Raw genomic sequence first — 15,344 nt, 5'->3', positions numbered from 1 at the left:
CGTTTGCAAGGAATCCTGTCTGCATTACCCACACATTTGCGGTGAACGTGCAAACAAAAACATGCTCTGGTGGTATAAGATGGTCCCCACCAGAGACAGCTTTCTTTAGAGCCGAGTCTCAAGCAGTGTTAGACCAGAGGACAACGCCGAAAGGCGAACAGCACAGAGACAACGCAGCTACTTGGGTGCGCAGGTGGTGCAACTGCGCCGCTGCTCACCCAGGGTCTTGACGGCGATCTGGCGGGTGAGCGCCGGCGGGATGAAGATGCACACGAGGTCCACCAGATGGTGGAGCAGCACGTCGTCCATGCTGCTGCTGGAGAAGGGGATTCGCATCTCGGCCGCCAGCTGCTCGGCCTCGTCGCGCGTGCGGCCCCACAGCGCCTCCACGCTGAAGCCCTCGGCGCGCAGAAGCGGCACGAGCACGCGGGCCGTGAGCCCCGTGCCGAACACCCCCACGCCGGGCAGCATGACGACTGCCCTCGCTTCTCTCGGCAAGGCGACGTCTCACGCGGGGCGACTTCTCACGAGGAAGCGCCCAGCCATGAGCAGGGGCTCACTTCTCCAGCTCGCCCCCTTCGGCTTGGGACCGCCACCAGGCGCTCGCTCGCTCGCGGCTCGCCGCTGCTCAACTCCCAATCTCCGCCAGGCCGCGTCTGCCCTCGGCTCCGTCTACCCCGTGGCCGCGTCTCCTCTCTCGCCACTCCCGCGGTGCCTCCCCGTTCCCCTCGGCCACGCACTGCGACCCCGACACCACCACAGCAGCAGCAGCAGGCGGCCGACTCCCTCACCACCCCCGTGTTAGTCTGTCGGCCTTCGGGCGGCTCGGCGCTGCTCTAACGAGCGACAGCTGCCCCGCACGGCGGGGCCGCTAGCCGAGCGGCGTCACCCCCGTGCCTCGCCGCCTCCGCGCTAGGCCTCGGCTGCAAGTTCATGTCGCGCTGCTGCTGCAGGGATAAACCCCCCCATGAAAGCCCCAGCAGCCGAGCAAAACACTCCCCGAGTCCTGGAGCCAACACGCGGGGCAGCAGCAGTAAAAGCAGCTGTAGAAGCAGCAGTAGAAGCGGCAGTAAGAGCAGCGACCTCCTCCCCTGCTGCCCGTGTCCAGGTGCGCGCGTCCAGCAGCAGCGCCGCGCTCCTCCCCCCACCCCACCCCCACCCCACCCCCACCACACCCCCACCACGCTCGGGCCAACGCGCGCGTCCATTGGTCACTGGGGTGGGGGGGGCGGAGCCGTCCCGCGGCTGCTGCCAATCAGAGGCGCGAGAGCAGAGACGAGCGCGCGCCACCGGCCGAGGGGCGGGGCCACAAGAAGGCGGCTCTGCCAATCGCAAGGCGAGGATCACTGTCTACAGTTGCATCATTGAATTCGTGTTAAGTCGCTCAAATAGCCACGAGATTGAGTCAGTCTGTAAGTAGTCACACAGGTTCCTCGGGCATGACCAACACCTACTAATGTTAACTCCATAATATATTTTTTAACACGTAGGCTTTCGCGACCCATGTTATTCATAGTAAAATTTATTTTGGGTTAGATCGCGTAAATATAAATTAAGCCAAGAATGTCTGTGCCGCCCGTGACGTCACTCCACGTCGACCAGCCCCCCTCATTAATAATCATGAACAGGTTACGTTCTATTTTGATTTAAAGCTTTCGTGACTGCAGGGATTCATATTCTTGGTTCTTTCGGTAAAGTCACGTAGAAGGGAAATAATAAAAGAATAATTCAATTTAATGCTTATTTTTATTAAAAATATATAAATTTTATTTTTATCATTTTACTATTTTCCTTCTACGTGACTTAACCGAAAGAACCACGAATAGGTTGTTACGTTCTCCAAATGGACCCCCCCTCATTAATAATCATGATCGGGTGACGTCACTCCGCATGGAGAACCCCCCCCTCATTAATAATCATGAGCAGGTGACGTCACTCCACATCGAACAGCCCCCCTTATTAATAATCATTATAAGATTACGTCCTCCAAGTAGACAACCCTGCATTCATATTAATTAGCGGGTGACGTCACTCCACATGGGGGGCCGAGGCGCCTCCTCCCCCCTCCTCGGCGTCAACTCACATCCCTCACTACAAAGGCAGAACCCTCACGTCACGTGATCTCCGTAACACTATTGAGACATCAAAGTAATAAGGACGTCATGATGAACAAAGGATTTTAATCTTAAAATGAAATAGGTCTGTGTCACCGCGCCCTCACCAATTGCCCGCGAGTGGATGCAATGAATATATCACGTCGCGCTCTGCTTTTCGCTTGCAAGTTTCAGATTTACTGCAATACACCCGTCCTTGGACGGGCAAAAGGCGAGTTAGTAAGTGTTGTTGGTTTACTCGCCAACACACCGGTGTGTTGAAGTCGTACCTAATTGGCACTTTCTGTTCACGTGACAAATCTTACTGGTTGGCTGTCAGGTTGTGGCGGGTTAATGACACATTTAGACTTAAATTTTGACATCTTGACTTAAAGCTTTCGTGACTGCAGGAATTCATATTCTTTGAGTTTTTCGGTAAAGTCACGTAGATAGAAAAAATAATAATAAATAATACAAATATCACGAAGTCATATGACTTAAGTCATAATGGGCTGTGATGTTCCCAGCTTACCACCTTCCCATGTTAGTTGTTATTTTCAGCTCTCTGATTTTTTACATTAACAGATAAAATTTCTCACGAACATAGCTACCTCGCACCATCCTCGAGGCTGCTGCTTCACGATCTCCCATTAACATGCTATTCTCTCACATTAACACGCTAATCTCTCACATGAACATGCTAATCTCTCACATGAACATGCTAATCTCTCACATTAACATGCTAATCTCTCACATTAACATGCTAATATCTCACATTAACATGCTCATCTCTCACATTAACATACTCATCTCTCACATTAACATGCTCATCTCTCACATTAACATGCGAATCTCTCACATTAACATGCTAATCTCACATTAACATGCTCATCTCTCACATTAACATGCTCATCTTTCACATTAACGTAGCCACCTTGGCGCACTCGCCGTGAAGGAGTCTCGGCGATTTTGCATTGACATGCTAATTTCTGCCTGGTAGCCCTGTGATTGGTGGAAAGCCCAACACCGCCACCGCCATGGTCGCTGCCCACCACTTGCATTGGCATTGGCTGCTGACATTTGGGCTACGCCCATTTCAAACCTTTCTTAGCAGTCGTCTTTAGAAGCCAACCCCACTTTTCCTGATGACGACCTCTTGTGTTGCGATCGAAACGTTGTGATATTTTTATTATTTTTTATTATTCTTTCTATCTACGTGACTTTACCGAAAGACTCAAAGAACCTATCTTACGCGCTCTAACCAAAAATAACTTTATTATGACTCAATAATACATGCTCTTGATGCCCGCATTAGTGAAATTTAGACTTGTGAGATTGCAATAACAATTTCAATGTCTTCTTGGTTCTTTCGGTAAAGTCACGTAGAATTAAAATAATAAAATAATAAAAATAAAACATAATATAATATTATAATAAAATAACATAATATAATAACATAATATAATAAAATAATATAATATTAAAATAACATAATATAATAATATAATATTTTATTATGTTTTATTTTTACTATTTTATTATTTCAATTCTACGTGACTTTACCGAAAGAACCAAGAAGATGAATCCCTGCAGTCACGAAAGCTTTAAATCGAAATTTCAATGTCATGAAACGCCAGGGAATTTGATCAGTTTGGACCATGTGTAGAGGTGTTATGGGAGGGCAAACAAACACACTGGGCGTGGTTATGCCCATACGCCAAGAGATGCTTACATCGACGTCCGCACCGTTGAGCCTGGGGGGCTAACACGGCGCTGGGATCCCCCGCGGCCCCACCCCTCAGGGGGGAGTGGCTATATAAGGCAGTGAGCCGGAGGGCTCGGGGTTCAGTGTTCAGCTTTAACCAGCAAAGCAAGAAGACCGGCTAGATAGGCCCTGGGACTCCCCTGGATCGCTGTCCTTCTCAGGACCGACCAGGGCAAGACAGTGGCGTGGCCCCGAGAGCCCAGAGCCGATGTTCTTGTAAGAGCCGGTCTGGGGACTCAGGGTGCCGTAATCCCAGCTTAACCAGAGCTGGGTCAGCTAGCCTCCCCTAGCCCTGTAGTGGAGGACCTAGGAGTAGGCTAGCCGTGACAGAGATTGTGTGATCTCCCTGTTAGACGGGTGAAGGGGCCGATACCCCTTCGAGTGTTGTATATCTCGGCCTGTAATATACACTGTGGTTAATAAATAAGTCTGCCTCCGACTACGTCGTCCAAGTCTCCTGGAACCTACTACACATGGAACATCGAATCGCGCGATCATTCGTCTGAGTGCGCCTCGTGTTGTGGCTGTGGGAAAAGAAAAACGCTCCTCGAAGACACCGGCGGAAACCATCAACTGCATCAGAACATGGACAGGGCGATGTGCGTACATCTCCTTCATGAATGGAAAAGCCAAGCCACAGGAGTGCGACTGTAGCCATGCAACCCAAACAATGCACCGTACAGTCAACCACTGTAGAGTCTGTGCTCCTTCAACGGAGGAGGAACAGCAAAACGACACGGACTCTGTACTGAATCCCTCTCGTCGACATTGGCAACTAGCTCCTGAACATCTCACTGCCATACGCAGGACTAGAATAGAATACATGTTCAAGATTCCGGGGCGCGAATCATTCTACGAATTTATCGTGTTTCCTTTTTACGCAAATTTTTGTTTAGTTTCCCATTTCTATGCATCTCGGTTGTACAATTTTCATTTCACGAGCCAAATGGAACATTTCATTTGCAGACTCTACTTTTCATGAATGTAAGCGAGGTATTGTTGTTACGCAACACAGAAGCCCTCTCGTCGTGGCCAGCAGACCTCGGCATTGGCACGTAGCTCAGGAAGATATTTCTGCTGTCATCATACGCAAAAATAGAAAAGTGAGACAGTTATACTTCAGTTGCTTTGGCGATACAAACTACTGCGTTTGTATGCAGTAGCATAATTTATAACAACTGCATCACACAGCACTGTTCAATTCGCAAACACGGAGATGCATAGCCTAAGATGGTTTCAGGCAATTCATGAGCATTTACACGCGTGGGGCAAAGCCGGGGTGCTCGGAGAAACCCCGCACGTGCGAGGGGGCAGCACTATATCCCATACAAATAGGACAGATGATGTTAGTCCACATTTTGCCGTACCGGCTTTTCCCGGTGAATCATGTGTAGTGACTGTGCTTGTCACTGTATGGTGCCGGGGTTTACGAAGCCACGGCGGGTAATGTGTTGTCATTATGGGCAGCCCGAGTTACGGGATGTAGTACCACCAGCCCTAGTGGGGCTTGGGTGAGCGCTGGTCAGCGCGGAGGCACCGTGCGGCGCGGGCTCCCGGTGAGGGAGCGAGAGGGAGCGTCAACCAGCCAGGGTTACCTTGGGGCACTATACGCTGGTTGACCCGCTGACACGTGACCGGATGATATTGGAGGGGGGCCACCGGTGGACGGGGGCCGGGGGCGGTCACGTGGTACAAAGGAGCTCTCGGGAACCTTCGAGAAGGAGCCCGAGAGACCTGGAAGGTGGTCGGGGCGAAGGGCGGAGCCAGCCCCAACCCGGGGTAATATAACGGGCGCCCCGTAAGGAGCTCGGGGTTCTTCGTGTGCTGGTGTGAAGAAGATCCACGTCGGGGAGAAGAAGCCTCTAGCCACGTGGTCCGGGACCCAGCTCGTGGTCCTTGCCGGGATAGCGAACCGTGTCTAGTACTACCGTAGCGTGGCTAGATGGGCATTCGAGACCCGAGTGTAGAATGTGTTATGTTACGTACCGTTGTGTAAATAAATAGTGTTGCTCCTAAGATAACGTCTGCGACTCAGTTTGACTCACTACACATGGAATGGGCACCTTCTCGACATCCACGGGCAGAAGGGAGTTTCACAACACCGTCTGTGCGGCGATCCACCCACCCACCCTCGCTGCTGCTGCTGCTGCCTCCACAGCGCTGGATCACGGGCAGCAGCCACGTGCAGCATCAGCAGTGTCACCACCGCTGCTCGGCTACTCTGCTCAAACTCGCGAAACGTCACTGCGGTTGTCACAAACAGCGAGATGGGTGTTGGGCCCTTGGCCTCCAATTGTCAAAGACATGAGTTCCCATTTTCGTAATCGTGCAACAATAAAACGTTTGTAATCCACGAACAGCTGGTCACAGAATCATGGACAAAATAATGTATGTTGAACTTCTTTCGCACCGTACGTAACCAACCGTGTTTAATTGTAAGTGCAAATATAGTGAGCGAATAGCATGCAAACCTTGTTAAATCAATTCTAGGTTCAACAATCACCGGTGAACGAGGTGTCACTCTCACACGACCAGCAGAGACGTTTTAATTGGCAGTCTTTTTTTTATTACAATGCCATTCGTGTACACGCAGAGGGTGCAGGGGAGCGACGCACGCACGCACGCACACACACACGCGCGTATTTCTTCAGTCCATGTATTGAAGTGGGGGGGACGACTCCAGCGAACGGTGCAAAAGCAACCGCTTCAGTTAACTCGCAGAACCTATAATGTACAACAGTAATAATAAGAGTAACACGGTTGTATGTTTGTCGTTTTTGATTGTGGAACCAAAACACAAAACCCAAAGCACACGCGGGTTGCCCGTGCGCCAGGCACGCACTACTGCTGTCTGCTGAAATTCACCATGTCAACGTGTTAATTACGCGGTCAAAGTAAATAGGAAATAATACAGGAAAAGTTATAGCATCACTAACACTACACGTCATCCTTGACACCATTTACATTTTTTATTTACGTTTTCATTATTTGTAAATGTTGCTTATGCTTTTATAAATATCCTGCATGTTAAGGTGTTCTTCCAAACTGATAAAATACAAGTCAGCAATTGTTTTACAACTCTTTAAGATTTTAAATGTAATATTTTTTTCATTTTGTTTGATATATTTTTGTATGTATACATAGAAATAAAGTGTGTAGAATTTTGACGATTAAGTGCATATACCATCGGCAGGCAGGATGACTCCGCCGTCTAGAATTGGGGCAATGTTTTGCTGCTCCCGCGCCAAGGGCCGATGGCCGCTGCTTTCCAGGTCTATCGCGTGACACCTCGTCGAAAAGAGGGGGCCACCGATTGTGAATGATTGGCCCCCCCAAAGTGCGATTGTTCTACGGGTGCCTAGACTCTAAAGCCTCTGGGGTACTGGGTCGACCAGCTGCTGGGTGTGATTTGAGGTCCGATTGTTAAATCTGTGCCACATTAAAAAAAACAGACAGAGCGCAACGGACTACCACAGCGAATCAAGAGCGGCGTTTTCAACGTTTACGTTCTACTCAAATAAACGACGAAGTGACATTTTGGAATTTGTGTTTTCAATCGATATTTTTAGGCGCAGTTTTAGTTTTTCTGGACAATATTCATTGAAGGAACGTGCATCGTCGAGCTTATGTTTTGTTTGTATCTTCTAAAAAGTGAGAGGTTACGAGAGCCAGGATTATACAAATGTGCGCCCCGGAAGTTGGTTGTGGAATTCGTGTTCAATTTATTGTCCTTCCTCTGCACCTCCGATTATCACGGTGGACTGCGTGCGGTGCGACAGAAGTTCAACGCACATGTACATTTGTTTGCAAAAAGCCTGAGCCTCGAGTGCCACTGAGAAGGGGAGAGACACCAATGTCACTGCTGAAACACAATCTGCCATTATACCCACACAGGGTGACGCACATGTAACATCGGGATGGGGGAAAAAAACATCCCTTCATAAACTGTATTCTTTCATTGACAACGGTATTGTTTTAGTCGTAAAATGAAATGAAAAATATTGAGGTTTATTTTTTGTAGAAATTTAATCCAAATAGAAAAACACAAAACCTTATGAGTGTTTTTTTACAACAGTGAAATAAATACCTGACCAAGACTTCAAAATGCCGAATTAGGATTGTACGTGGAAAAGATAAACGTCGTGTGATCGATGGCAAATGCGAATAATGAACAAAAGTGAACACTGAAGGACTCCCTGACTTCTGGCTGGTCCCCTGTGAGAAGCCGCTGCGTCGATTTACAAACGAGAGCCAGTAGTTCGCGTGAGCACGCGTGAACACGCGGGCGACACGCGTGAACACGTGGGCGGTTCGCGTGAACACGCGGGCGGCACGCCCTCAACAGCCGGCCCTTCCCACCAGGAGGGCAGCTCCTGTCAACGGTCACTTCAACATCCCGCACACTGACTGCGCAGGTCAACAACCGCGCAGTGAAGAACGTTTGCAACGTGATTGCGAGGGAAGGTGCTGCTGTCCGGAGTGTGGCATTCATTGAACGTGACGAGAGCCGGTACAATTCGCCAATTAAGACTCCTTTTGTCTGTGGTCGATTACTCGGGCCGTCTTAAAAAGAAGGCGGGACATCCCTTACAAGTCCCACCCACGCGACACTGCTGATGGAAGATGACAATGACATTATCAAGCCACGCTCATCACCTCCCGTCCAGCGGCACACCTGGACACGGAGGAGAGTTCCCCCCCACACCCCCAAACTAATTTTGTGTTACCCGATTATCGGGTAGCCGTTCCCATAATCACACGAGAGCGATCTACTACCCACACAATCGGATAGCGCAGCTCTCGAAACGACATCGCCCGATTTCTGATTCAACATTGCTCCGCCAACTGAGCGCCACGGAGGCGAGATGTTAACTCCCTTGCCTGGTATACAAGAGGTCGTGGTTCGACCCCGACGCCTGCTGTATATTTGGGAATTCTTTGCATGTCTCTCTCTCCCCGTGGTCGCGTGTTTTTTTTATCCGGGTCCTCCGGTTTTCCCCTCCACATTTAGAAACATGCATTTAGAGTGTTTGGCTGATATAGATTTTCACACGATAATCCACTGCGTTGTGCACCCATTTGTGGCCAGGTCGCTTCTGAAAACGAGCTATATAACTCAGCGTGGGCCTTACCTGGTAAAATAAAAATGTTGTATAGTTTTTAGTTTAACAGAGACTGTTAATTCTCAAACACGCTGTAGACGAGTTGACTAATTATAAACCGCAAGAGCCCGAGATTCTGCATTGACGTTTGGTGCTCTGCCTGACACCACGTGACGTGACGTCTGGCTTAGATGGTGGAAGCCAGCGCGTGCGATGGCGACTTGTGCGCGAGATATCCCGGCAGATGGTGCCACGGAAGCCGACAACTCCTGAACATAGATCGGTGTGGCATGAGCGCAGGATTATGAATACGAATGGATTACGAAAAAGCACAGGATTCTTCATAGTGGAAATAGCACGGGATCGAGTTTACTAGGTAGTTAGTGTGAGATCTGGAATCCCAAGAACGGATTATTAGCTTTAGGATTCAGGTTAAAAGATTAAAAGGCTAAAGTCCAATTCCCACATGGGTCTGGTTTCATGAGATTGAGTTCTACATATCGGCAGCTCTCTCCTTCCAGACCTCGGCAGTCTCCACAAAATGCGTAAATCACGTCACACGTTTCACTCGCATACCAGGGGTAAAAGCCAACATAAACAAACATTTGCATGGGACGAAAAATCCCCTTGAAAGCCGAAAACCACATTTGAAAATCGTAACGGAGATAAAATAGAAAATGTTATTGATTTCAACTGTTTCATTTAAACTTAAAAATATATATAATTGAAAACCAAAGTAACACTGCATTATACAGGCTTGCTTCTATTGCCCACTTCACCATGAAAAAAGTAAAAGAGAAACTCGCAGCTGAAGAAACATCAAACAAAATCAGAGTGGATGGAACGACAAATCCAGTGGATCCTGGGATGGGGCGGAAGCGAAACGGGAACGAGAGGCCACCGGAACAATCCTTCAGGAAAAGCTCTGCGACTCCATCGTGTGACCAGGTGAGGAGTGACGCCGGCTCCGTCCCCCGAGCGATCAGCAACCATGCCGCCTCCTGTGAAACCCATGCAACTTCGACCATCGCCAGCCCTGCGACCGCTCTGTCGACATCCGCTCGAGTAGGGTTGGAGACTCGGCAGCGCCTGGTGTGCCGTGGATCGGCTGTCCACGCCATGGACAGCACAGCCCTGCCCCCTCCCTCAGGATCGTAACGACCGATCAATCGGAGTTTGTAAACGTGCACATGGTGGGGTAACGTCACGATGAATCGCCGAGCAGATCGCTGCCTCTACTCGTGCGTGGACGCCAGAGACGTCCACGCACGAGCGATTCAGTTGCATGCAACCCACTTGGCGCAACGGATCGCCCGGGTGTGGTGGACGCGCCTGGAGGACACAGCGGAACTCGGCAAGCAAAACCAACTCCCCCCCTCCTCCCTACCTCCCCTACCCTCCCTGCCTCTCTAACCCTCGTTGTGCGAAGCGCCCTCACCGCTCGCACGACGTTTGCCAGTCCGCTATGCGAGCCGTGCCGGTCCACACCCAGCTCGGCACCGCCACTGGGCGGGTTCGGAGGTGAGCAGCGCAGGGTCGTGGTGTCCGCGAGTGCAGCAGCAGCAGCAGAACTCGCGTGGAACCGAACTGCTCAACGCGCGCGCGGCGACGCGAGTTCATTCACTGGCGGCGAAACGACCCCTTCTCTGCGCCAAAGATAACAACAACGACCCCTTGAACCGATAACAAAAAATGTACTTTGTACACTGAAAGGTCTGTTCAACATCAACAACGTGCACCACAAGAATACCCCAAACGTTCGTGAGTGCGGCGATGTTCAATCCTCTTTAAACATCGCCGAAATGGTTGAGAGGAAAAAAAAAACCCGGAATTCTCTGAGAATAATTTTATTACGAGTAATGTAGTAAATTAATTTCCCGTGCACCCTCTCGGAAATGTTCGATAATGTTGTTACGATTCCTTGAGGTCAGTGGTTCTTGACCTGGGGTGCATCAGGCACCCCCTGGGGTGCGAGATGCCCTTTCTGGCGGTGCGAGACGTGGCCACGTTTGTCTAGAAGGTAAATAACCGAAACACAAATTAAGCACGGGCACGTAAGTTACAACTTACTTTGTTTCATCAAACCCCGCGTGTATTTAGTAACATTGTGTTTTGTAACGAGGGCTGTTGTAAAGGTTAAGAACCACTGCTGTCCGTAAAAGGTGTGCAAGCCAAAAAGGCATCATGGGAAATACCCACAATGCTGCAAGACTCGCAAGACAAAAACAAATATTGCGAGCCCGACTCTTGTAAAGAGACCATTATAACAGCGGGCCATGTTTGTTGCGACATTGCGGCCGTCAAAATTTTGAAGCCGTGAAGAAAAGAGGACAAACTTCTTTCCAGTTCCACCGTCTGTGGCGACACGCAGCAGCAGCACAGGGCTTCTCGAACACCGGGTCTCAGGGACCACCGCAACAGTGCAGGTTTAGCAATCATCAGGTGCAATGGGCGTTCACGAGGACTTTGTCTTGTTGTTATACCGAAGGTTGCTAAGCGTGGACAGAGCACGCACACTGCAGCGGCGGGGAACGGCGAGTGGCGTTCGAGGCAGTGCTCTGCCGGCTGCGTGCGACCTCCAATCGGCGCGGGGAGGGGAGGTTCTGGATGCACGGCCCGCGGTGCTCTCCTTCATCGCAGCTTTTCCAAATGTCAATTGCGAACTTTTTTTTTAGCAGATCGGTAAATTCGGGGAACGGCGCCCAACAATGACCCATTTAACCGAATGAGCCCGATTCATCATTAGCTGCATAGGATACCCGAACATACTGTCGTTCCGTAGGAACAAATATAATAATTTTACAATTTAGTCGTGGGCAGTCTCACACGGAGAAATTTGAGCTAAGACGAAGGCACATCGTGGTCTAGCGCTCCGTGTCGGAATCCGCCTGGCAGCGGTCAGCACCTTTGGTTCCAATAATGCCCTGCGGAAATTACCAGGCCGCTGCGGGAAATCGAACTCCAAACTGGCTGCGTGGTATTGACCACGACTCTTTGCAGCACGGGCACCTTCCACCTTTGCACGTCATCATCGCTGATGTTAAGGGAGCACACAACCGAAATAACGGGGGTTGATTTGTAGGCGAGCTGTGTATTGTGGGGCCGTCCCAGGTGCATTTAATTCTAAAATGGGAGGGGGGGGGGGAAACCCCCACGAAACATTCACGTGCACCGCCACCGTCGCCGCCGCAATTGCCTCCCTCCATCGACGTCACTGGGTTCGGAATGCCCAGCATGCACCGCGGCACCGAATACGCGTCGTGCAGCGGACAGGGCGCGCACGCGCGCGTTCGTGCAGGCTGAAGACGAGTGCACAGCCACACGCTGGGGCCACCGTGACCCCCCCCTCCCCACTACGATGTGACGACGCACAGTCGGAGCCGCACAAAGCGAGTCTACAGAGCTCGGGACGTGTGGGGGGGGGGGGGGCGTTTAATAGCCGCGAGGGCATCGCATCGTCCTGGAGCAGCAGAATGTTTAATGTCCAAAAATGCTTAATTTATATGTACACATTGCCTCGGATAGATCGTGTCCATGATCGACAAAGAAGCAACGTGGTTTATGGTTTGCGTCGCAATCTAAATCGTGGCACGAGCTGCATGTCATGGCACGCACGAGGGCGTCCCAAAAAACGCGCAACCCGTCAGTTAGCGATGGGCGACCCGAACAAGAGGGCCGACGGTGACCCGACAGGCAACCCCGACCACCACTCGGGCAAGAGCAGAGCGGCCGCTGCAATGGTACAAATCACGCGGGGGCTCGTGGGCAACTGATGCTGAACGTGCGAGCGCCTTCTCAGCCGAGCGCGCGCGATACCCGATCCGCGGTTAACCTCCCAATTCTGCCTCGGCGTCTCTTGAAACACCCCTCGTACTTGTCTGCGCACGAATCTGTAGCGGTGAAAATTCCTCCAGCATTGCACATTGGCCTAAAGTGTAAACGTGTTATTGACGAGAGACAGATTGAGAGCGGTAACATCAAGCGGGACAGAGGCACGTGCCATATACTTGCCCTCACCGACATTACACTACCACGTTACATCGAATGCCTTTCTGCATTTCACCCCACCACACCCGTGCACAGTAACATCTAAAGCCTTTAACAACACAAGGCCACTTATTCAGTCAGGATCGACATTCTCAAACATAGCTTCTGGGAGACCAGAATTCGGGCCGATTTCATGGCTCAAAGTCTGGTTTTACAGGAACGCCACTGGGAGACGCGCGGCACAGCAACATTCCAAGATTCAATCATCGACAGGGCTGGCTGGCGTCGTCGGTTTGCAAGGAATTGACACAATTTGGGGTAACGACTTTTAGCTCCGCACGCTTCACTCATTGCGACAAATGGAGACACAAACTCACCAATGCCTCGCCTATGCTTGGCTGCAATGAAGCTATGAGCCCTCCCCCTACTGTGGCCTGAACATCAATCTCGTCGAACTTCGAGATGCAGCAGTAGCTGGATTTACACCGGGCTCTTCGGCCGACATGAAATTGAGCTGACAAAGATAGTACGTTGAGCGTTGTTCACAAAAAAAATCGTGTAAAAAAATACCTCGGACATCGTTTCTACCCAATTGTCTTATTGACGTCATGTCACGAGACAAAAGCGTTCATTCGGATCTGTCGCGGAACGGCGCGTCAAGAGGACAGCCCACAGAAGCAGGTTACACAGAACCACCTCGAGATCCCTTCGAGTGACCTCGAGTCCATATAGAAGGGGAGATCACTTTCTCACCTGCCCTGCTACTGACAGCAATAATAGTCAAACTGAAAACCAATGCTATGGAATGTAGCCCAATTAAGTTTCAGAACCACATCATAATGACTGTTTTTTTTTTCGTGCAGTCATCGGTGACACCAGGCTGAGGCCATCAATTTACTACCAACGGTCTAGGGCTCAGAAACCGAGCAGTACCAGCTCGGCAAACTGACCTCCGAGCCACCTCGCCACCTGAACTTGCATCACAACACCTAAATGCAAGCGCTGCGCACGTTCTGCCCGACTTCATCACTGCTCAGGCCCATCTGAGTTTCTCCCCCTCCCCCCCCCTTCTGCTCTGTATGTTGAACTTCTTCCACGGTGCCTCAGCGGTCCGCCGGGCCCCACGGAAAAACGAGCAGCGGCACACAGATCGGCAGCGACGGCACAATCCGAGAACTTATTTAATTTCTCTTGGACGGGCGACAGCGGTACCCTTCGAGAGAAACTTTTGCTTGGAGGGAATGGTGACAAAGTGGCCAGGCCAAGAAAACGGAACCACACTGAGCAGCCGGGTGAAAACGAATGCCAAAAAAACCGAAAGGGAGGACGTTCAAATAAAATAGACGGTCATTGAGTTCACACGAGAGCCTGCACGCCCTGGAAAGGATCCGACCCGGGAAGCGGTCCCGACACTCACGGGACTACAAACACCAAAACCTGAACCAGAGCTGGAGGAGAGAAGACCAAGCCGGCTGGCCAAGCCGGCTGGCAAAGTCAGTCCGCGCTGGTTCTCGAGGACGCTCACTTCCAGGTGACGCCACGCCGACGACACGACGCTACCCGCAGGTTCACAACGGGGGATCGGTGCCCTCGATTCGGCTTCCACGCACGGAAGCCCACCGCTCGGCTTTAGCTGGGACTGCCACGGCAAGACGCATCCCCGCCACGAGTCTATCGGATTTTACAGCAGCGATGCCGTGGGCCAATCAGCTCAAATCAGGAGCAGTTTTTGCACGCATGCATTGTGGAATATATGAAAATAGAGTTAAGTTTGCTTTACTTCAATTATGTATAAGTTTAACAAAGTCAATTAATAGCCTACCCAAACTTAAAAAAAATCTATTTTGGACAATTTCTACAACCTCCGATGTGTACTGGGTATTGTTGAAATGAAGAGAGAGGGTGCTTTGCTTGAAGGATACCGTGGAGCATGTGCAAAAGTGTCTACAACAGGCAGGCGGACGCACACCGAGTAAAAGCGAAAATGAGATTACTTTGTATACATATATTCCTCACTGGAAGGAACGGAGAGAAAAAAAATCCACTTTACATGTCACGGTATTCTCCTGAAGGGAAAATATCTTTCTAAACTCTTAACCGGTTCAGGATCGAGTTTATTGCATCGATTCAAAGTTTAGTTCACGTTTCGTGGACATGGGATTCGGCGAAGCTGCACCGACCGCCCGTCTCTGCGCCACCACCTGCCTCGGGTCGTGCGCGCAGCCCAGAAATCAGCGCCGAGAGGCGGCACCACCACCCAGGCGAAGAGGGGCCGGCGGCGAGCATCGTGCGGAGCGTCACCACGCACGGGCCGGGGGGGGGGGGGGGTCACGGCCACACCTGACGATGCCGCCGTGACGGTGGCCGGGGGTCACGCACGGTCAGGGCCAACCAAGC

General features: G+C 50.8%; 1 protein-coding gene across 1 annotated transcript in view; it reads right to left on the bottom strand.

Annotated features, from left to right (window-relative positions):
- GFOD2 (Gfo/Idh/MocA-like oxidoreductase domain containing 2) overlaps positions 1–1,107 on the bottom strand; it is a 29,087-nt gene extending 27,980 nt beyond the window's left edge. The window contains exon 1 of the mRNA XM_078613885.1: positions 219–1,107. Coding sequence (XP_078470011.1) covers positions 219–471 — 253 coding nt within the window. The 5' untranslated portion in view covers positions 472–1,107. The remainder of the gene's footprint in view (positions 1–218) is intronic.
- Positions 1,108–15,344: the final 14,237 nt, after the last annotated feature.

The sequence above is a fragment of the Lampetra planeri genome, chromosome 42 (genome assembly GCF_965212315.1).
Source record: "Lampetra planeri chromosome 42, kcLamPlan1.2.h2, whole genome shotgun sequence".
NCBI classification, from domain to species: domain Eukaryota; kingdom Metazoa; phylum Chordata; class Hyperoartia; order Petromyzontiformes; family Petromyzontidae; genus Lampetra; species Lampetra planeri.
Note: the sequence above shows the minus strand (reverse complement) of the source record. Positions and strands in the feature narration are given on the sequence as shown.